General features: G+C 47.6%; 3 protein-coding genes across 5 annotated transcripts in view; 1 reads left to right on the forward strand and 2 right to left on the reverse strand.

Moving 5' to 3' along the window:
• Positions 1–21241, forward strand: part of NF1 (neurofibromin 1) — a 246516-nt gene that overhangs the window by 140308 nt on the left and 84967 nt on the right. The gene's annotated exons all lie outside the window — the stretch shown is intronic.
• Positions 5377–7369, reverse strand: OMG (oligodendrocyte myelin glycoprotein). Its single transcript, XM_063146395.1, has 2 exons — positions 7269–7369; positions 5377–7127 (listed from the first exon to the last, which is right to left on the reverse strand). The coding sequence occupies exon 2, from the start codon at positions 7119–7121 to the stop codon at positions 5790–5792; it is 1332 nt and encodes a 443-aa protein (XP_063002465.1). The 5' UTR covers positions 7122–7127; positions 7269–7369; the 3' UTR covers positions 5377–5789.
• EVI2B (ecotropic viral integration site 2B) lies at positions 16430–20489 on the reverse strand. Its single transcript, XM_063146564.1, has 2 exons — positions 20343–20489; positions 16430–17699 (listed from the first exon to the last, which is right to left on the reverse strand). Exon 2 carries the CDS (start codon positions 17668–17670, stop codon positions 16798–16800), a length of 873 nt encoding a protein of 290 aa, XP_063002634.1. The 5' UTR covers positions 17671–17699; positions 20343–20489; the 3' UTR covers positions 16430–16797.

Consider the following 21241-nt stretch of genomic DNA (forward strand, 5'->3'; position numbering starts at 1 on the left):
AGGGCTTGGAATCACGACACCACCCTTGATCCAGAGATCTGTGCTAACTTTTATCTGGTCACAACCACCCCATTCCCAAGTGCTTTAGACAGTGGTAGCGATGGCACCTTCTTCGGGAGAGAGACCGGGGTGGGGTGGGGTGCAACCCTGTTTCGGCTTCTTGCTCTCTCAGTGGCTTTTGATCCCGTTGACCTCGTTATCCTTTTGGACCGCCTCCATGAGCGGGGAATTGGAAGCACCGTTCTACAGAGGTTCAGCTCATACTTGCGGGGTTGGTGGTTCCAGACTGCGCCTCAGTCCCGTGGCAGTTGGAACTGTGGGTGCCACAGAACACCATCATGTCCACAATGTTATTCAATATCTACATGAAGCCGTTGGGAGCGGTCATCAGGCGACTTGGGGCAAAGTGTCAGCAGTATGCTGATGACACCCAGCTCTGTTTCCCTGCCACATCTTGCTCCGGAGAGGCCATGCCCGTGCTGAACCAGCACCTAGATGCAGTTACGGCTTGTATGAGGGCCAGTAAACTGAGGCTGAAACCCGAGACCCTAGGAGTTGGCAGGTCCCAAGTCCAGGAATTGGGCAGTTTGCTTGTTCTGAATGGGGTTGCACTCCTTCGGAAGGAGCAGGTCCATGGGTTGGGGTGGGGTCAGGTGTTCTCTTGGATACATGTTTGTCCCTAGAGGCCCAGCTGAGCTCAATGGCATGGAGCTTCCTTTTACCAACTACCGTACTCCCATTTTGGGATAAGGATAGCCTAGCCACAATGATCTATGCACCGCTAATCTCGCGATTAGACTACTGCAATTTTGCTCTTTTGTGGGGTTGCCCTCCATATCAAAAGGCAAGAGCCTCGTGTGGCGCAGAGCGGTAAAGCAGCTGAAACTCTCTCCACGGCCTGAGTTCAATCCCAGCGGAAGCTGGTTTCAGGCAGCCGGCTTGGGTCGACTCAGCCTTCCATCCTCCCGAGGTCGGTAAAATAAGTACCCAGCTAGCTGGGGGAAAGGTAATCACAGCTGGGGAAGGCAACGGCAAACCACCCCGCTATAAAGCCTGCCAAGAAAACGTCAGCGAAAGCTGGCGTCCCTCCAAGAGTCAGTCATGACTCAGTGCTTGCACGAGAGGTTCCTTTCCTTTTTCCATATCAAAACCTGCCCACACTTAGAGTGTCATCACATGGGGAGGGGGGGATCACGTTTCCTTACCCCGCCAGTGTGTTTGTCCCTCATTACTTCCTCTTTCGAAAGAGGAAGTAAACAACGTGTACGTGGCCCATTCAGTAGGCCGTTCGATCGCGGTGCTTCTCCTGCACGCAGCAGGAGATAGCAAGTTCCATCTCAAAAAATAATTTGGATTTACTGGGGGTCTTTTTTTGTCACACGAAGAAGGCTAGAAGGGGCAAGTAGGTACACGGGGTGCAAACGATGTCATGGATAGGACCCGCGAAAAATCCGAGTGCGCCCAGTAAAGAGCGTGGAATAAAACACTCGTCTGATGACACCCTGAGAAAGTTAACATGTACCAGCTTGGCAGATGGGAAGCGTTTTATTTTCCCAGGCTTTTTAGTTGATTTTGCTAGCTGCTGCTTATTTTTATTTTGTAGTTTGAAAATGTTATATTATATTCTACCATTTGTACAGCCATTGGCTATTCTGGCTGGGGCTGATGGGAGATGGTGTCCTGTTGCAACTATACCTGTATTCAGGCCAAAGCAGATGTGACTGAAGCAAGTGCCTATTCTTCCCCTTTTTAGAACATAAGAACATCAGAAGTGCCCTGATGCTGGATCAGACCAAGGGTCCATCTAGTCCAGCACTCTGTTCGCACAGTGGCCAACCAGCCATCGACCAGGGATGAACAAGCAGGGCATGGTGCAACAGCACCCTCCCACCCATGTTCCCCAGCATCTGGTGCACACAGGCTGACTGCCTCGAATACTGGAGATAGCACACAACCATCAGGGCTAGTAGCCATGGATAGCCTTCGCCTCCAGGAATTTATCCAACCCCCTTTTGAAGCCATGGCCTCTGCTTCCTTTCCCTTCCTCTGGGTATCAAAATGTAGACTGGAAGTTCTTCGGGGCAGGGACCTGTCATCTTGTAATCTGCAAAGTGCCACATCCTCTGATGGCGGTCTAGAAATAAAACGCAAATAGGGGTTAGACTTCAAAAGTGCCTTTTGCAATGGTCAGCGACTACGTCCGGCCAGCGGAGTCCATGCAGTAGTTGCAGCACAAAGAGCCGAGGGGTCAAAACCATTCGCCTGCCTTCCTCCCTTTTATTTGCTGCTGCCGATTTGCTCATAGCCCTGTTAGGCTCCGAGGATGCAGGGAAGAAACGTAAGGAATATTGAACGCTCACCAAGTAATATCTGGCTGAGACGGCAGGCACGGCCATTCCTGGATGGGGTCAGGGCGACTGGAGGAAATACTGTACGGGGTGCCTCTTGCATGGCTCTCAGAGTTTGCCCTGTGTCTTGGAAGGCTGGCTGAATGTAAAGGTCTGTTTGGGCCCCAGAACACTGTCGGCAACCAGTGGGCCAGTTTGATCCCTGGGTTTCCGGGAGCTGACCATTCATCTCACGAAATTGCCACTAAATATTTTTCTTATTAGGCAAGCAAGTTGGCTTGTTCCTTTGCCGTTCAACAGTGTTGTAGTGTTGTTGTTTTTAAAAACCATGTAGAGTTCGCCCGTCCCCCCCCCCCTTTTTTAAAAATCCTCTCTTTCTGGTAACCATGGAAATGGCCGCTGCAATACGTAACCTGTTGTGGGAGCTGCAAAGCAGGAATCCGGAGCGTGCCGGGGTTGTGCTGCTCCAGTCCTGCCCCGTTCTGCCTTAGCATCTAGCTCGGGATATTTGCATTCCAAACAGGGCTGTGGCTGCTGCAGCCTCTCGCAGGGAGAGGCAGGCTGGGGGTTTTGGGCAGCCTCCATCTTTTAAAACTGGCGTAAGGCAGCGCGTCCCCGTGCCAGCTTCTCTGTGGGGTGGCACCCCCCGCCGCCACGTTTACCCAGAGCCAGTGAACTGGCACAAGCCCCACCTGCAGCTTGGGTTGAGCGGAACGGTTCAGCAGCTGCACCGCGCACGTGCCTGGTGGCTCTTCCGTCCCCTGCTAGCAGAACAATGGCTTTTTTGCCCGGCGCTCTCTTTTCCAAGCAAACCAGTCTTAGGCGTGGCTGTCGGCACGCAGCACGGTTTTCAGATCACGGCGTTTGGAAGAGGCGTTAAAGATGATGGCCAGGGTGTGCCTGGAAGGGAAAGTGGGGCACTGCTTTGGGGCTTGGCGTTAGGACCGTAGGAAGCTGGCTTCTGACCCGGCAGAGCTGTTTGCCCATCTAGCCCAATGTTTGTCTCGTCTGACTGGCAACAACTCTCCAGGAGTGCTTTCGCCTTCACGTGCTACTTAGTCCTTCTTTTAACGGAAGGTGTTGGGAATTGAATTTGGGGCCTTGGGCATGGAAAGCCGGTGCTGTACCGCTGAGGGCTGCTGTCTCTGTCCAGTAGAGCCTCAAGATCCAATTTCCCCCCATAGGCATTTTGTCCTTTCTTGTGTTACGGTTATCCAGGAAAGCCTTGAGCTCCGTGCAGTCCCTCAAGGCTACCTATTGCAAGGGGGTTGGGATCATGCTATCCCCTCTCTGCCAACAGGTAAAGATGAAGGGGCAGTTCCCCCTTGGAGCCCAGTGGAATATCAAGGACAGTTCCACACCCACACCATGTGCTGGGGGCAGGTGTACGCCAGATTAAAACATATAATCACCCAGTGAGCATATTTATGGACCTCCTTCCTTATGAAATCTTACATTGTGATGACGTTTAGGATCCCAGACCACTATCTGAAGTCCGCCCCCCAAGGTACAAAACCAACCCCAACCCCGTCAGTTTCCAGAGTGCTAGATACTAAGGTCTCGTACAGACATTAATGTAAGCTTCTCCAACCAGGCATCTACCAGATGTGTTGGACTGCAATTCCCATCAATCCCAGACAGCATGATGGGAGTTGAAGTCCAACACTTCTGGAGGGTGCCAGGTTGATACATTAATGCTTAGCCCATGGTGTGTTTTCCTTAACTTTGGTAGTCAGTGGGCCTGTTCAGACAACACGGTAAGCCATGGTTAGGCCGATAACCCTTTCGGAGCAAATGGTTAGTGATCGCGTTTAAACTGTGGTTACATAGCCACAATGATTAGGAATGGTGCACACAACACACTAAGGCTGTAGCTAGACCTAAGGTTTATCCCAGGATTGTCCTGGGGTCAAACCTGTTCATGCAAGTGCCACACAGGGCATCCAGCGCTCAGGCAGGGACAAACCCAGGATGATCCTGGGATAAACCTTAGGTCTAGCTACGGCCTAAGTTATGGTTTACACTACACCCTTCGCTCAAAATACTTAACAACCATGGTTTAGTGTGTTTAGAACAGGGTCTGTGTTACTCCTGAAAATCTAAACCACAGTGAAGTATGGACTGCAAACCAAGAGGTAAAACCATTGTTTGTAGTGCGTTTGCCAAGCGTAGTTTGGGTCAGCCAGTGTGTCCTGTCACATCTGCCATAACAGAGGTGGTTTCCCCGCCCACCTACCTGCCTGCCAGGTAACAATCGAGTCTTGCCAATATCTCCCGATATACCAAGGTCCAGCTCTGCAGGGTTAAGCCATGGCTTTACTGCACATTTGGGAACTTAAGTTAAAGGAACAAACCATGGTTAGCACTAAGCCTGGTTATGCATTGCAATTAATTGTACACATCTTTAAATAGACATTTTAAAAATGATTCCATCATATATGCCTGCCCGAGACTTGAGGTCTGTTGGAGGAGCCCTTCTCCGCATCCCACCAGCACAACACATAGTGGGACATGGGAGAGGGCTTTCTCTGTGGTGGCCCCCCGACTGTGGAATGCCCTCCCCTTGGAGGCCCGACTGGCACCATCCCTGATTTTATTCCAGCGCCAAGTGAAAACACGGCTTTTTAACAAAGCCTTTAATGGTTAAATTCACCAAGTTTGCACATTGTTTTAACTGTTTTAATTGTTTTTACTTAAATTATAAACTGGTTTTAACTTGATCCATGGTTTAATTTGTTTTTAGTTGTATATGTTGTTTTATATTGTATGATTTTACCCTGAGATCATAGTGATATAGGGCGGGATACAAATGTTTTAAATAGATAAATAAAATATTCTCTAATATAAATTTTAACTGTGCACATACATATATGTATGCAGCAGCCATATGCCTCAAAATAAGAAGCAATTAAGTTTTAGATTTCTTTATTTTTCCCTTTTTTAATGTCATCTTTTATAAAGGACCAGCACTTTTATATTACAGGACCCTCTGACCAGCAAGTCAAGCAAGACACTATATATATATATATATATATATATATATATATATGGTACAGCCCTTTCATATTTTTCTTTCCAGATGTTTAATGACAAAACTATTCATAATCAATACATAAAATACTGACATTTTTTTTTCATATTTTTGTGTGAAGAAAATTAAAAATGTAAATACAAAATAAGCACGTTTTGTAAAAACAATTATACTATTTGACAGAATTAGGCTTCTTTTTTCCTTAACTCGGTAAGACATAGAGTAAGTAGCAGCTTGGTTATCAAGACATAATTTTGTGCAGTCATTTCGTTTAGGAGGAGTTGCGTTCTTTACGGTCATATTTCAGAATTTAAATGGGCATTTCTTCTTGCAGCTGAATCGTTGTGGAACACGAGCGTTTCTTCCCCCCCCCAAATGTTTCATTAATATGGAATAATGAAGCAATTTATTCACTTAAGCACAAATCCAAAGCCACTTGCCAGGGCCAGCGTGGCAAGCATTACAATGACGAACAAATAGCCCTTGCAAACATTTGCTCGGGAGGGTGCACGGGGGTTAATTTTCGTGGTAGATTCCTCTCTCTTTGCAGTTGCTGTTGTGCTTTGAGGCCTCTTTGAATAGTTTGGCGGCACCCCGCTGGTGATGCTCAAGGTCATAGGAGTAGTGGGCGATCCTGCCAGACCCATTGTGCTTGAATTCACAGAGGTGGTATCTTGAATGTAGATTGTGTGTGGGGCGGCCGCTGCCTCGTAAGAACTCAGCTTCTCCGTGCTCAGATCTTCCGGGTAGAAGACCAGGGGCCTGTCCGTACTTGTGAACGTGAGCGTTTGGCCAACGGTCCCGCCGAGACTGACATCCTTCATTCTAAACTGTTGCTGCACGAGTTTGGTTTGTTCAATTGCCGTCGGAGAGCCCGCTGCCTTCATGGCTTTCACAAGGAGATGGTTCTCTGTAACCGTGGGAGCAGCTGAGTACGGCGTGGCGGTCTTCCAGGGTGTGGTGGCCACATCTGAGCATGGCGGCCCTAGGACGGCAGCGCTGGTTTCTGCCATCCATTTCTGCAAGTAGGAGAGGGCTGGCTTGTTATCCCCGCACGACCAGGGGTTGTTGTACAGTGTTATTAGCTGGAGTTGAGCGAGCTGGTCGAAAGCTTTGTCGGGAATATAGGTGAACTTGTTGTTGTGCAAGTAAAGTTTGGAAAGGTGGCCGAGCCTCACCAGCGTGCCTGGTAGTATTTGTGTCAAGAAGTTGTTGGATAGATCCACCGTCTCCATGTTGGAAGGAATGTTGGTGGGGACGGTCCACAGCTTGTTACTACTGAGGTTGAGGGACTTGAGGCTGCTCATGGTGTTGTTGATAAGAACAGCCCTTTCCACCATATTCCTGGAGACGTCGAGGACTTTTAGATTCCACTGGTAAGCCGTGTCGAGCTTTTGAAGGACCTTGATGTTGTTGTGTGCAGCATAGATTTCCCACAGCGACCTGGGCAGATGGGAAGGGAGGTTCTGGAGCCAATTGTGGCCAAGGTCCAGGGTCCTCAAATTGGCAAACCGTGTGAGCTGGTGGTCGAGGTCAACAAAGTGGTTATACGACAGGTTTAAATAGGTAACGTTGTCCTGAAGTCCGTATGGCAGCGTGGTCAGGTTTCTGCCGGAACAGTCCACGTTTCTGTCGTTTCCTGAGCACGAACACACAGCAGGGCAAAGACCCCGGACAGCTGGTATGAAGACGAGAAGAGCCAGGGAAACGCAGGGCAACGCCTTCAACCCCCGGTTCTCCATGGTAGCCTAGAAGCAAACGTATACAGAAAACACCCAGTTTCTATCATACACGTTGCAAACGCAATTCAGAAGCTTGAGATCACGGTTATTTTTAAGCCGAGACACCTTTCCGAAGGAGTTGCCTTTCAAGGAAAAGACCACACATACCTACAGCGCTGTGGCATCGCCCTCGTTGGTGCAAAAGCACGGTTATTTACAAAGGATCTCTTCATCCTTCTGTCTTGGTGTCTGGCAGAAAGAGGCTCGTCTATTTCCATCTCGCTCCTCATCTCTCTCCCCCACCCTCAGTCCGCCTCCAGCTCCCAATGGCAGCATTCTTCCTAAACTGCTAGTCTCTTCCAAATGTTATACAATGTCTGCTTTCTGTGTACAGCAACTCCGTTCTCGTGTTTATCTTTTGGACATCCATTATTATTATTATTATTATTATTATTATTATTATTATTTCATAAAGGATGGAGGGGTGAATGCGTGGTGGTGAGAGAAAGGATCGGCTACAGAATCAGTATCTTAAAATCCCTGTAGTAGCATAGCAAATTCTGTTGTCTTCGCTGTAAATAAGGCACACCGGATCAAAAAGCGTATTTCTGACAATTCAGAAGAATCGAAGACAGGGCAATCTACCTGTGTTACGCTACAAACTACCCCCCCCACACACACACATACACATACACACTCTCTGCCGTAACATTATTCCCATTTCTCCCAAGCCTGGCAACGTGTCCATTTTCAAAGCCAAATTTTAATGCTGGGTTGAGATTCTATAGCTGTCACTGCAGCAGACTAGAGGTGCATAGATCTACCGAGTTAGCCTGTAATTTTTTTCTTCTCTCTCTTTCTCTCTCTCTTTTACTTTATACATACACACCCGCACAAATACTCTCTGTGTGTGTGTGTCTGTGTCACACACACACACACACACACACACACGGCTAACCTTGTGGCAGGATCAGGCCTTAAAAGCAAATGCGAGGAGAAAAGCGGAAAGGTAACTTACTCTATTCCCTGCTGCAGTATCAGTGCATCGTTTCCCTGGGAGGCTGGGACGCGGAGGTCAGCTCGCTCTCGTGGGCAGCCACCGTTTGCCTGTGAGTTGTGCTTTGCCTCCTCCGCTGCATCGTACTGCCGTTTCCAGGGTCTCTGCAACCACCTGATCAGCGCTCCGTCGGAGGACTGCAGAGCTCTCGTTTTGGTGCTGACTCAAATTTATTGCAAGGGGTGCATACTCAACAAAACGGACGCTCTTTTTTTCCTTTTTTTTTTTTTTGGTAAACCCAAGTTTCCAAACTTCTCTCCGTATATCTCTTCCCCCCGCCCTCCCCCTGGGACATGTCTCAGTGCATTAGGATGCAGCACGCATCGTTTTAACTGTGCAAATAGCATCCAGTCTCAGGTTTTTGGTATTTTTGTTAGTCATCAGTCGGCTTCAGTGTTTGGCTGTTTTCTTCCTCTCTCTCTCTCTCTTTCTGCCTTCATTTTTAACCACCTTCCATCTTTCCAAAATCCTCCTTCTGCATTCCTAAAATGTGCAGCTCTTCAACTCTCTGGGGGTGCTAAAGAGAATTTATTCCACAGTGCTGCAAGGGAGACTGAAGATCACTTAGACCAGCCCCTGGCTCTAAGGTGAGACCTCCTTGTGCCTGCCCAAACTCACACCCCTACGAGTGGTTCATCCCCAATGACACCCCCTCCCATTGTCCTAAGTGTCCTGTGCTTCGGGTGGGGGGGAGAAGCAACACACACACACACACAAGGTGCCTTGCGCTGGAATTGTCTGCCTTACTGAAGAAACCATTTATCAGAGCATGCTGTCCTCAGTGCTGCAGTCAGTGCTAATGACTTGCCAGTTGCGGTGTCATAGAGCCACACTGAGAATTGGTGGTTGGTGCACGTGGATCATATCAGCATGAACTTAAACAACATACTGTAAATCACTACCCCGCCGCCAGACATGTTTTCTTTCATCAAGTAATCCCAATAGCTGCTTAAACAGCTGGTCAGTCCCAAACACGGACTTTTGTCTTCTCCTCCCCCCCCCCCCGCATTCTCCCAGTCCCACCTGGCTGCCCCACTCTACAGATCTTGGGATGGTATTTCTTGCCTCTTGCTACATCTGTCAGGGATGCTTTAGGGTGGATTCCTGCATTGAGCAGGGGGTTGGACTCGATGGCCTTGTGGGCCCCTTCCAACTCTGCTATTCTATGATTCTATGATCTCTATCCTGCCATCTGCTTTGGCTGCCCCTTTTCATTTCAGCTTGTACAGTAGAACTTTCCAGTGAATTGTGACTTCATATTTTTTAAAAAATAAGTTGCATTAGTAGCATTTACGGTTTGGTTTGGCGCATGCCACATGCATTTTTCTGATACTAGTCTGACACGTTCAGCAGAGAACGGTGGTCCAGTGGACGGCACCACAGCACACTCCAACTTTTCAAATGCTTTTCCACTTTTGAAAGAAAACCCAACTTCCTACAAATAGAAGAATAGCCTACCAGGCTCCGATGCTGCTCCCTGATCTGCTGGTTTTCTACGTGCAGGATAAGCAAGTATTCAGAAATGTACTCCTGACTTGGTACGCATTACTTCAGTAGTCTACCACCTTTTGCTCTTTTTACAGACCTACCCAGAGAGATAGTCTGACTGGGTTCAGACAGTCAACAGGGGAAACGTTGCAGCATTGGCTGTTTCCTTTGCCCCTGCGTGTGCCGGTCACTCAGCTTGGGTTATTCTAATTACCCACTCTGGGTTGCGGGTTGCCCACGTCATCCGAACCCGATGTGTACTGTGGCTGTGTTGACTTTTCACTCATGGCTGGCAGTAAGGGTTGTAGGGTGGGTGAAAAATAACCACAGCTTTGCTGCGCACCGGATTCAGACGACATAGCAACCTGCGATGTAGGGCAAGGAATTAGTGTAATCGTAGTCGCATGAACGGCACGCGCAGGATTGGGGGAAACAACCAACCCCCCTCTATTTAGCCCCCTCCAATTAATTGTCTTCCTGCACACCTGAGTTCCAAAGCATCCCACCTATTTCACCCTGATCTGGAGCATTGATCATCCTCTTCTGTGTTGAGACCCACATCTGGATCACGCCCCCATCCTATTTGGGGATGCTCTTGAGGCAGCGCTGCCATTTTGTTGTGTTACGGGCTCTTGTCTTGTAAGAGAAGGGTGAGAGGGAGCATGAAATTAGACCCACATCTGTGGCATGCATAGGGTGGGACTGAGTTGGTAGAATCCAGGGTAAACCAAGATTTGCTGGCAGTGCACAGCAGTGACAACGCCATGATCTGTGCCGAGCTGGCCGCCAATTCTTGCAACACTTAGACGGAGCGTTGCTACAGGGCGTTGCAGAACATGTCAGATGGTGGACAGCTCCTTGCTACATGTCTCGAGAGGGGGCATGGAAAGAGGGTGGGCTAATGGGGGTCTCCGGCGACTGCCAGAGGGTGCTGAGTGCTGCTGCTGGGATGCCCAGATAGGAGGATGTTTCTTGTGAATTATTATTATTATTATTATTATTATTATTATTATTATTATTATTATTTATATAGCACCATCAATGTACATGGAGCACTTATGAATGCCCACTTATGTAGAGGGGAACCCTTTCTACACTTAAAACCCAGCAGAACTGACAGAGGCAGCTTTTTACATGGGGGGAGCATTTTAAATAGTGCCCACGCCTGCCATCTGAAGGGATGCAACTTCTAGCAACTAGCAGCTCATTCTGCTGCATGTATAGACCAGGCCTGAGACAAATCTCTCTGAAAGGGAGAGAGGAGGAGGAGGAGGAGGAGGAGGAACAGATGTACAGGTGGATTTTTTTTTTAAAAAAAATAAAACTAGGTCCCATGTTGTGGTTAAAGGTGAGTCTTCAGTCTGAAATAGGGTGACCCTATGAAAAGGAGGACAGGGCTCCTGTATCTTTAACACTTGCTTAGAAAAGAGAATTTCAGCAGGTGTCATTTGTATATATGGAGAACCTGGTGAAATTCCCTCTTCATCACCACAGTTAAAGCTGCAGGAGCTATACTAGAGGGACCAGATTTAAAAGAGGGCAGGGCACCTGCAGCTTTAACTGTTGTGATGAAAATGAAATTTCACCAGGTTCTCCATATATACAAATGACACCTGCTGAAATTCCCTTTTCAATACAACTGTTAAAGATACAGGAGCCCTGTCCTCCTTTTCAGAGGCTCACCCTAGTCTGAAAGTTGAAGACTGCTGGTCTAGAGGAAACGTGGCAGTGGTTTATCCTGTGCAGGTGATTATCCAAGGGTTTTGGTGCAGGAGTCGGCAAGCTGAAGTGTAAAGTGCGGAGTGTGCATATTCCCACACCAACCAAGGCTGGCACAGGGACTGAGATCACCTTGGATGCACTGCAGTCCAGCTCCCATTTGAAATCCATGGCAAACTTCCCATAGGTTGTCTGTGATTGCAGCCCCCCCCCCTCTCTCTCCTGCACCATCCCGACCAGGCTGCCATTGCAATAAAATGTGAAATAGTACTAAGCATCTTGCTAAGGGCATCCGTTCACCTGTGAACTGCTCACGCTCCCACAACGAAATGTTTCATTGTGGCTCGAATGAATGTATCCTCTCAGATGGGGCTGCTAAAAAAATGTGCACATCATTCTCTATGAAGACAGTTCAACACAAAAGTGGGCGTTCGGTAATTTTTAGAAATTGATTTGAGGACTTTTCCCCTGCTAATTTCTTCATCTTTAAACTGAAAACTGAAAATTGCTCACATACGTGGTATTGAGTTCTTAACAGCTTGCAAATAAGGTGTTTAGATCTTCTGTTAAAGGGGAGGTGTGTGTGTGTGTGTTTAAAGAGTTTTTTACCTAGTTAAACTAGCAAAAATCTCCCCATAGCTTCCAGTGTGCTTGATTTTACTTGTGCAGCATTAATGGTAATAGTGATTTTACTCTTCTTGGCTGCCACGGACTCTGCATTGCTGAGATCTGTTCTGGCATATAGAGTTGCAATAAAATAGTTAATCAGGCTCCAGTTGCAATCCCAGCTTCTGTCCTTAGTTTCCTCTGGACAAATGGCTGATTGATTGAAAAAAGACATTCCTTGGGAGTAACTGAGGACATACTGTGGTATCCTTCCCTCTAATTCCGATGTCTGGGCTGTGAGTGCCGTTGGGTATGTAGCCAAACTAGCACCATCTATGCACAGGTATCAGTAAGCTTGAGGGAAGCCCAAGATTTGGAAATCTGAGGAATCCACTCCTTCCATCTGAACAAAAAACATGGCCAGGCTGTGATAGACCCAAGATTTACATCTTTACACATTCTCCTCTGACTCTGCCTATGTTAAGGAGGCACTGTAAAGCTGGAGCGTGTTCAGAGGAGGGCAACCAGGATGATCAGGGGCCTGGAAACAAAGCCCTATGAAGAGAGACTGAAAGAACTGGGCATGTTGAGCCTGGAGAAGAGAAGATTGAGGGGAGATATGATAGCACTACTTAAAAGGTTGTCACACAGAGGAGGGCCAGGATCTCTTCTCGATCCTCCCAGAGTGCAGGACACGGAATAATGGACTCAAGTTAAAGGAAGCCAGATTCCGGCTGGACATCAGGAAAAACTTCCTGACTGTTAGAGCAGTATGACAATGGAACCAGTTATTGTTTACTACAACTTATTAGATTGTAAGCCTACGCGGCAGGGTCCTGCTATTTATTGTGTTATCTGTACAGCACCATGTACATTGATGGTGCTATATAAATAAATAAATAAATAATAATAATAATAATAATAATAATAATAATAATAATAATAATAGTGACAGAGTTGTTCCCAGATAAATAAAATCTCAATAACTTTTTCCTTCAGACCAGATTTTCCTAAACTCTACCCACAAACAGGATCAGGTTTAGGATTTCCCCTAAGCTTTCTTACTATAAGGAACAGGTGCTGTATAGCAGTTTTCCTCTGCCTCCAGCTCTTCCTGCTTCTTCGGGCTACCAGGATGATTCAGATGTTCCAAGGACTACTTGCTGAATTTTCTAAAGCAGGCTTTCCTAACCTGGTGCCCTCCAGGTGTTTTAGACAACAACCCCAGACATCCCTGACCATTGGCCATGCTGCCTGAGGCTGATGGGAGCTGACGTCCAAAGCATCTGGAGGGCATCAGGTTGGGGAAAGCTGTCGTAAAGCAACAAAGTGATTTTAGATCTGTAAAGGGTGCTAAAAAATAAGCATTGCATATTTTCATTTTTCTGCAAAGTTTCAGGAGTTTTTCCACTACTACCCTCCGGGGGGAGAGGGTTCCCCCCCCCCCCATGACTTCAAAATTACTGGAAATTTTACTCCTCTAGTTGCACGTTTGACAAGACAGCCTCCATGATGAATGCCAATGTACCCATTTCTCAGACTTGTCAATAAGGAGCAGCCGCTTAACAGCAGGTCTCTCAAAGCCAGGAACCCTCCACATGACATTTGACTGCAACTCCCATTACCCTTCAGCATCTCTGACTAGGGCTGATGGGAGTTGGAGTACCAACAACTTCTGGAAGGCCCCATGTCTGTTCTAGGAAATGTGAAGAGGAGTATCGCCGCCAGAAACACACCCACCCACCCGAATCTTGCGTGCGTGGGCTGCTTGAATGGCTTAGATCAAATTTGTCTGCGTCACCCATGTCCAGTTGTAGCCTGAATTTCTACAGCACAGTGGATAGTGTGGGCGTTGGTGATACAGGTTCAAATCCCCTGGCTGCCTGGAATGATGGGACTTGCTGCCCCACACATTTGGAGGGCATCAAGTTGGAGACGGATGGCCTAATCTGTCTCACTGGTTGACAAAATGTTGTAGTTCTTCTTGAGCCTTTTGGAGGCCGGGGACATAGGAAAATCTAAACAGTCTTTATGAAGAGTCTGCAGTACATGGTCACTTCTGCTTAGATTAGCAATTCTTGGCGCTTACCTCTAGCTGTATCTACATATATAAAAGAGCCAGGAAACTGAAATCGCTATGGCCTTTTCAGTGTTGAAGAGTGCTTAGTTTAGCATCAGAATCCAGAAGAACTGATTCCCCCAACGCCCATCCCAGTCAGCTCCAGCCAGGTCTCAGAGTACAGCTCTTAATCCTCACAAATACGCTCTGCAGCAAAGCTTTGCACAAGGCAACGCAAGCCTTATCCAGGGATCTCTTCTGCATACATAAGCTGCCCTTGCTGAGACAGGGCAGCCGCTCCCTCCACGGGCTGAGGGATGCCTTGGATTTCTTTCCTTTGCACAGCTGTGTGCAGAACTATGGGAGCGGTCCTCTCCTCCCGAAGAGGAGAAAGCCGCCAGGCCTTGCAGGATGTGTCCCCGGGGGGATTGGTCAGGGGGCTGAGCCCGAGGGAAGAGAGAAGAGTCAGAGCCCAGCGTAGGGCTCTCCAGCTGTTCATCCCGGCCAGGGTCAAGGATGATGGGGGCTGTAGTCCAAAACAGCTGGAGCGCATCAGATTGGAGAAGCTAAGAGTGGTGAGTTCATTGCCTTGCTTCCTTGCATTGCTGGGATTCAGCCAGTAGTTCTTTATTCCCCAGGCCATGGGCCATGTTCACCAATGCTTCCTTTCCATATACAGTGCCAAAGCAATGTCATAGAATCATAGAATAGTAGAGTTGGGAGGGTCCTCTTAAGGCCATGGAGTCCAACCCCCTGCTCAATGCAGGAATCCACCCTAAAGCATCCCTGACAGAGGGTTGTCCAGCTGCCTCTTCAAGGCTTCTAGTGGGGAAGAGCTTGACTGTTACAGCAATACGACAATAGAGCCAGTAACCTAGGGAGGTTGTGGGCTCTCCCACCCTAGAGGCCTTCAAGAGGCAGCCGGACAGCCGGATTCCTGCCTTGAGCAGGGGGTTGGACTCGATGGCCTTCTAGGCCCCTCCCAACTCTACTATTCTATGATTCTACCATTTTGTTGAAATCAAATGTCAAGGAAAATATATACTCTCTTTCAGTCTCCTAATTCAGGATATACAGCCTTCAGAAGGAAACGTAACACCTAATGCCTCCTCGAGCTCCGTGTTGGGAGGAAGGCAGGTTATACAGGTAGCAAACAACTGTAGAAGCACTTCTGTCTTTCAAGAGAGCAGAACCATGTGCGTTTTCTTGTGCGTCTCTCTGGTTCCGCGGGTGTTCCTCCACAGTAGCAGGCCCAAGAAGTGGAATCCAGACTGGAGCTATCCATGCCATGTGGCCAGGAAGTCGAGAGAGGATCGCTGTGGTTCCCCTTGGGACAGAGCACGTGGGCTGTAACCGGGGATGCAGCTCCAGAGGGACGAATCCCACCTTTTATCCCAGACCCAGGTTCACCGGGAGCAGGGAGCAGGCTTAGTTTAAACCTCATTGGTGTGCTCAAGTGTATCCACTTCCTTTCTCCCATGTAAAGAAATAGCAGGGATTAACTCCTATGGGGAATCAAGCGTAGCATTTGAGAGCAGTGTTGTGGTTAAGGACCATGTACATTGATGGTGCTATATAAATAAATAATAATAATAATAATAATAAGGAAAGCCTGCCTTGGGCTTCTGACACCCTCTAATATGTGAATCCAAAGCCGATTGCCACGGTTCTCTGTGCACACACAGAGTTGCATTGCATGCCAGCATACGTCCGGGGGTGGTGGTGGCTTGTGATGTACAGCACCCACCTCCACTTGATTTTACTTCCACAGAAGCCACGGAGTGTCCGTTGTCATTCCCAGCTAGTGTGTAGCAGAATCTCAACTAGGGTGGATAAAATAGGCTAAAACTCTGGGAGTCAGCCAAAAGAGAACTGGTGGTAATGACGGCTCACCCATTGACTGGGTAAATGTCCTTTCTGGTCGAGAAAAAGAAGCAAAATGTATAAATAGGAAAGGTGACCATGACTTGATAAAGCCTACTCCAACCTGGTGCCTTCCAGATGTATTAGACTACAGCTGCTAGAATCACCCACCCAGTCGTCCAATACCTTTGGAGGTCACCAAGTTGGGGCAAGCTCCTTTAACAAGTTCATGAGCGAACTAGAGAGGAAACAACCTTACCCTTAACCGTAACTGCAGCCCAGGACCTGGTTTGAGATGCGTGCCTTTTCGGTCCTCTTGGGAGCAATGGCTGCAGCGCTGTCAAACTGTAAGTGGAAGAAGTCTAGCCCGGCCACAATTTCATTTCAAAAGAGGAAACTTCATTTCAAAAGGGAAGGAATTATTTAAAAGGAAACTATAAGAGAGGGCCTAATCTCTTTAAGGCGCTGGGAGATTATTTATTTATTTATTTATTACATTTCTATACCGCCCAATAGCCGGAGCTCTCTGGGCGGTTCACAAAAATTAAGATTATTTAAAAACTCTGCAATAAAAGCTCACATTAAATGTTACATCATGGTGAGACAAGGTAAAACACGTCCAAGAGGGTCCCAGTGTGATCAGGCAAGAAGGCGTCCCATAGAAGTAGAAGCCTTGGGCAACTAAGAAAAACAAACAGAAGCACAAATTCATGGAGGATACGTTATCGGTGGAGCCTCCATGTGCCAAGGCAGTGTTCGTCTGAATACTGAGGAACAAACAGCAGGAGCGGACCTTTCTTTAACGCCCTGCTTGTGGTCTTCCTGGAAGAATCTGGCGGGTCACTGTTGGGAACATGAGATACTGGACTAGATGGACCTTTAATCTTGCAGGATTTGCCACCTGGTTATCCATTTAATTCAGTTACGCAGAAATCTTCGGGTGGTGGAGGGAGGAGCATTGCTTCACCTGGATTCTGAGAGGAGAGTTGATCTACGGGAACAGCACACTGGTTCTCTGTACTTGCTTGAACTGAAAGGGTCTCGGGGTGATTGGGAGAGAGATCTCCGTTGACTTCACCGAGCCAGTTGGGTGGAGGAGGCAGCTCAAGCGGATCTGGGTCATCAGCCTGAAGCGGAACGTGGGTCAAGATGCTCGACCCCTCAGAGACGCCCGTTTCCAGGCTTGTGGAAGAAACGGAGTTCCCTGTTGTCGCTAGGCTAGACCTTTTCCCTGTTTCTTCGGCACCGCATTTAGATGAAGCCTCCAGATTTTGCTCCGGTTCAGACGCTTCTCCGCCCACGCTTTCCAGCAGCTGCGTATCCTTGTTAAATTTCCAAGGCAGAAGGGAGAGGACAGACGTGCGCTTCACACCGGGCGCAGGCTCTTTCTCTGCTCCGACATCTGGGATATCTCCGTCTGCAAATGGGGAGCGGCCTGCCCAGTGGGGAAGAGGCGACGACGACGCCTTTCTCCACCGCCTCCACAGGAAAATGCCAACAATCACTATGATCATGACAGTCAGGATGACCCCAATGAGAACTGCAGCGATCGTGTGTCCGTCGTAAGGCTTGGGCTCTTCTCCTGGAGGGAGCCCGGGCTTTGTGGTGGGCGTTTGCCTTCCATCTTTGACTGGGTCACCCGATGTGCTGGTTTGCTGCAAACGAGCTGGGGGCCCAATTACTGCCGGACGAGGGTTTGGAGGTGTAGGATTTGCGGAGACATAGTTCCACCACAGCTGTCCGTAGAAGAAAACGAGGACGATGGGAGGGGTGTCCATTGTCGTCGTCTTAATGCTAGTGCTCTCTTCTGCAGCGCAAAGGGAATAAAAGGCAGTTAGTTCCTCTGACTGCCACATTTTGCTTTTCAAAAGCATGGTAACAAACCCGATAGCCAGATGGTGAAGCACATCAGGACATCAGGAAAAACTTCCTGACTGTTAGAGCAGTGCGACAATGGAATCAGTTACCTAGGGAGGTTGTGGGCTCTCCCACACTAGAGGCCTTCAAGAGGCAGCTGGACAAGCATCTGTCGGGGATGCTTTAGGGCAGATTCCTGCATTGAGCAGGGGGTTGGACTCCATGGCCTTGTAGGCCTCTTCCAACTCTGCTATTCTATGATTCTATGATTTTAGGTTTATTTTTCTTTATTTTCATGAAAAGGTTTCTAAACTGCCTTTCAGAGCATTGTATTTATTATTGACTTGTTTCTTAGAAGTTTTCTCTGCCAGCACCCTCCAGGAAGTGTGAAAGGATAAGAAAGAAATGGCTTCAGAGGAAACCAGTGGAATTTGTATACCAGCCCCTGCCTGGAGTGTGAGTCTGGATTGGAAAGAGGCAAGCCCGGAACACTGACCCATGCAGGGGCAGAATGGGTAGCCTCCATCTGTGTATGTTGGGGGTGATTGATCCATTCACAACCAACCAAAGCAGAAACGTGGAGGAATTCGCCCTCCCAAAACAGGCCTGATTGAAAAGAGATGAGGCCGTAGCAGAGAGTCATGCAGAGATGCAACAGGCAGCTTCCTCTCGGGGTGGGTCTTTTGGGCTCAGGAACCTTGACATGATGTTTTGTGTGGGGTGGTGGTGGGGTGATGGTGGCATAGGTTTGGGAATTGCTATGTTAAATAAGACAGCCTTCCGTAACCTGGTGTTTTAGAAGTTTTGGACTTCCATCTGCCCCAGCCAGCATGGCCAGTGATCAGGAATACTGGGAGCTGTAGTCCAAAACAACTGGAGTCCACCAGGTTGGGGAAGGCTGGCGTAAGGGAAAGAGGGTCCTTGAGCAAAGATTGAGATAGATGTTTTGCACTTATTGTACCATGGGGGAAGACATTACCTATTTATTTATTTGCTATTTATTAAAGCATTACGTCAGCCTTGGTACCCAGAATAGAGAAGAGTATAAGGCACAAATTGCAGCAGCAATTTAAAGGCTAGCATGAACAAACATTTTAAAAATAAAAGTCCTGTGCAAACTAATAAAGAGAAATTTTCACCTGGGGCCGAAAAGAAAAGAAAAGGTATTCTGGAGACAGCATGGCACACTGGAAAGGCTCCTTCTCTGGTCGCCGCTCTCCTCTCTTCAATGGGCAGGGGAATATGCAGGACCAGTTCCAATTTGAGCCCCCTCCCCCCCCCCCGGGCAAAGCGGATTCTGTGGGGCCTACTCTTTGACCATTAGGTCCTGGCGGCCTTACTCAGGGGGAGCAGGCAGCGGTCACATTGCAAGCAGCGCCAAGCGGCTGGGTGTAGCTAGCCGACATTAACATTTCCCACAATCCCCTGGAACGACGCCACATCCAGAGGAATTGTGGGAAATTAAAGGGGCAGCTAGACTCCGCCACCTGACGCTGCCCAGAGTGCCAAGCCAGGCTCTTTTTAAAAGGGGTGGGGGCAAGGGAGGCAGTGAACTTGGCTGGGGTGTTGTGGACCATGGATGTCCGATGCTGACGCTTGCCCCCGGGAACAGGGCGCTGGGCCTCTGAGGCCAATCTTAATTATGGCTCCCTTTGGCAAAATTGCCTGCCTGCACATTTTAAGGGAATGGCGTTTTAAAAATATCCGCCCGCCCCCAGTAGCTGAGGGGATGGAAGTAGAATTCTAAAAATACTGCCTACTTCTTTTGCTCCAAATAGAATCTCGCAAACCCAACGCTTTTTTTGGGATCACAGCAGAGCATATCCACATGAAATCTCGTCACTGCTTTGTGGCAGTTCGAAACATCTAAATCTGTCAACAACTTTCCCATGCTAGCAACTCCAAACAATACATTCGATGAAGCCTGGAAATATATGATATACACATACTTCGGAGTAAGCCCCATTAAACTCAGTGGAACTCACTTCTGTGTAAGCATGTAGAAGATGCCAAAGCAAATCATTTTAGGGTGTGTGCATGTTTTTTACTCTTACATGCAAAAGTTGCACCCAGAAATTTTGCTAAAGATAAAGTAGTAGTGGACAACCCCAAGTAGAAAAAAAAGAAAGAAATGCATGCATTTGTAGCTGTATCCATCCAGTAGGTTAAAATCTGCAAGGAGGTGGCTGTGTTTAAAAATGATTGGGTTTCCACCAGTTTGTATTAAGCTGATCCCATTTCTTCTTGAAACTAAACATCGTTCAATCAGAGGGTTGACTCTTTTTTTTCCAGAGCCCTGCATATATCCAGTTGTTTTAATTTGGATTCCAGTGGTAGTAACTCACTAAAGAAAAGTCCAGGTCACAGTATTGAACTCTTAACAAGAGGCTTTGAGAGACACCCCTCCCCTCAATTTTAATATAATTTGCACATGGTCAGGAGTGCGACACCTGTATAAGAAATGAACTATTCTAAAGCAATAAAGCACACAGTTCTAAGATCCAGAATATTCTATAACGGCTCTTTCTGATAGCTGTTTTGGTTTTGGTTTTTTGTTCTTTAACCGAAAGGAGCATAATTAAGTGTGTCTTACCTGTTCGATATTGTTTTCTGTACTAACCAGCTTCTTGTTTATAGGCTCGCATTTTAATGTTACCAGCACAGGGAAGTGAAATGCAGCAAAGAGTTTTAAAGGGTTGGTGGTTCGCCTGTTGCAAAAGGATCGTCTTTTGACATAAAGAGGAAGTTTATCAACACTCGATGCAGGAAGCACCCAAAAACTGAGAAGTGATTAAGAATGTGGACGCTTGTCTATGCCCAGGCAAAAGGCTATAGTTAGAGCATCAGTCTTTCAGAAGCTGTTGGGAAGCAGATGAAAATTAGGGGGAGGTGCGTTTTGCCTCTCTCTGTGTAAAGAGTAATCAAAAGGTTATTATAGTGGGTAAAAAATATGTTAAAATAGTTAAAATTGCTTTTTCTGATGGAAGGCAAGGATTAGAAATGCTTGGAGACGTATAACTGCAAAGTGATTTTAGGCCTGTGTGAACTAGATGGACCCTTGGTCTGATCCAGGTTGGCTCTTCTTACGTTCTTATGACCTAAAGATCTCTTGGTGGTCTGTCTCTTCACTATGATTAAAAATTAGGAGCGGGGTGTGAGAATGTGCATTCTCCCCCCACACAACCTCTTCCCTCTTGCATGTGAGTTCCCTCCAGTCTTTCCCCCAATCATCTTAACCATAGTTAAGAGTTATGTCTACTTTGATCTGGTTTGGACAGAAAACCTGGCTTAGTAAGCCAGGATTTCTATGAGGGGCAGGCAGCCTCTCTGCTCCATCTGAGCAGGGAGGCAAGCCAGGAAGCCACAAATAACCAAAGATAGCTTCCCATTACATCCAACCTAGGAAAGTATAGTAAATGGCGTCCAAGCAAGCCAGGATATGAAGCCACATTTTAAAGTTGACTTCTGAATCCTGGCTTATTTGGAGTCCGT

The sequence above is a fragment of the Elgaria multicarinata genome, chromosome 22, assembly GCF_023053635.1.
Source record: "Elgaria multicarinata webbii isolate HBS135686 ecotype San Diego chromosome 22, rElgMul1.1.pri, whole genome shotgun sequence".
NCBI classification, from domain to species: domain Eukaryota; kingdom Metazoa; phylum Chordata; class Lepidosauria; order Squamata; family Anguidae; genus Elgaria; species Elgaria multicarinata.

What these genes read in the sequence shown, in the direction of transcription:
- EVI2B (XM_063146564.1), bottom strand. Translation starts at nt 17,670, where the DNA reads ATGGACACCCCTCCCATCGTCCTCGTTTTCTTCTACGGACAGCTGTGG.
- OMG (XM_063146395.1), bottom strand. Translation starts at nt 7,121, where the DNA reads ATGGAGAACCGGGGGTTGAAGGCGTTGCCCTGCGTTTCCCTGGCTCTT.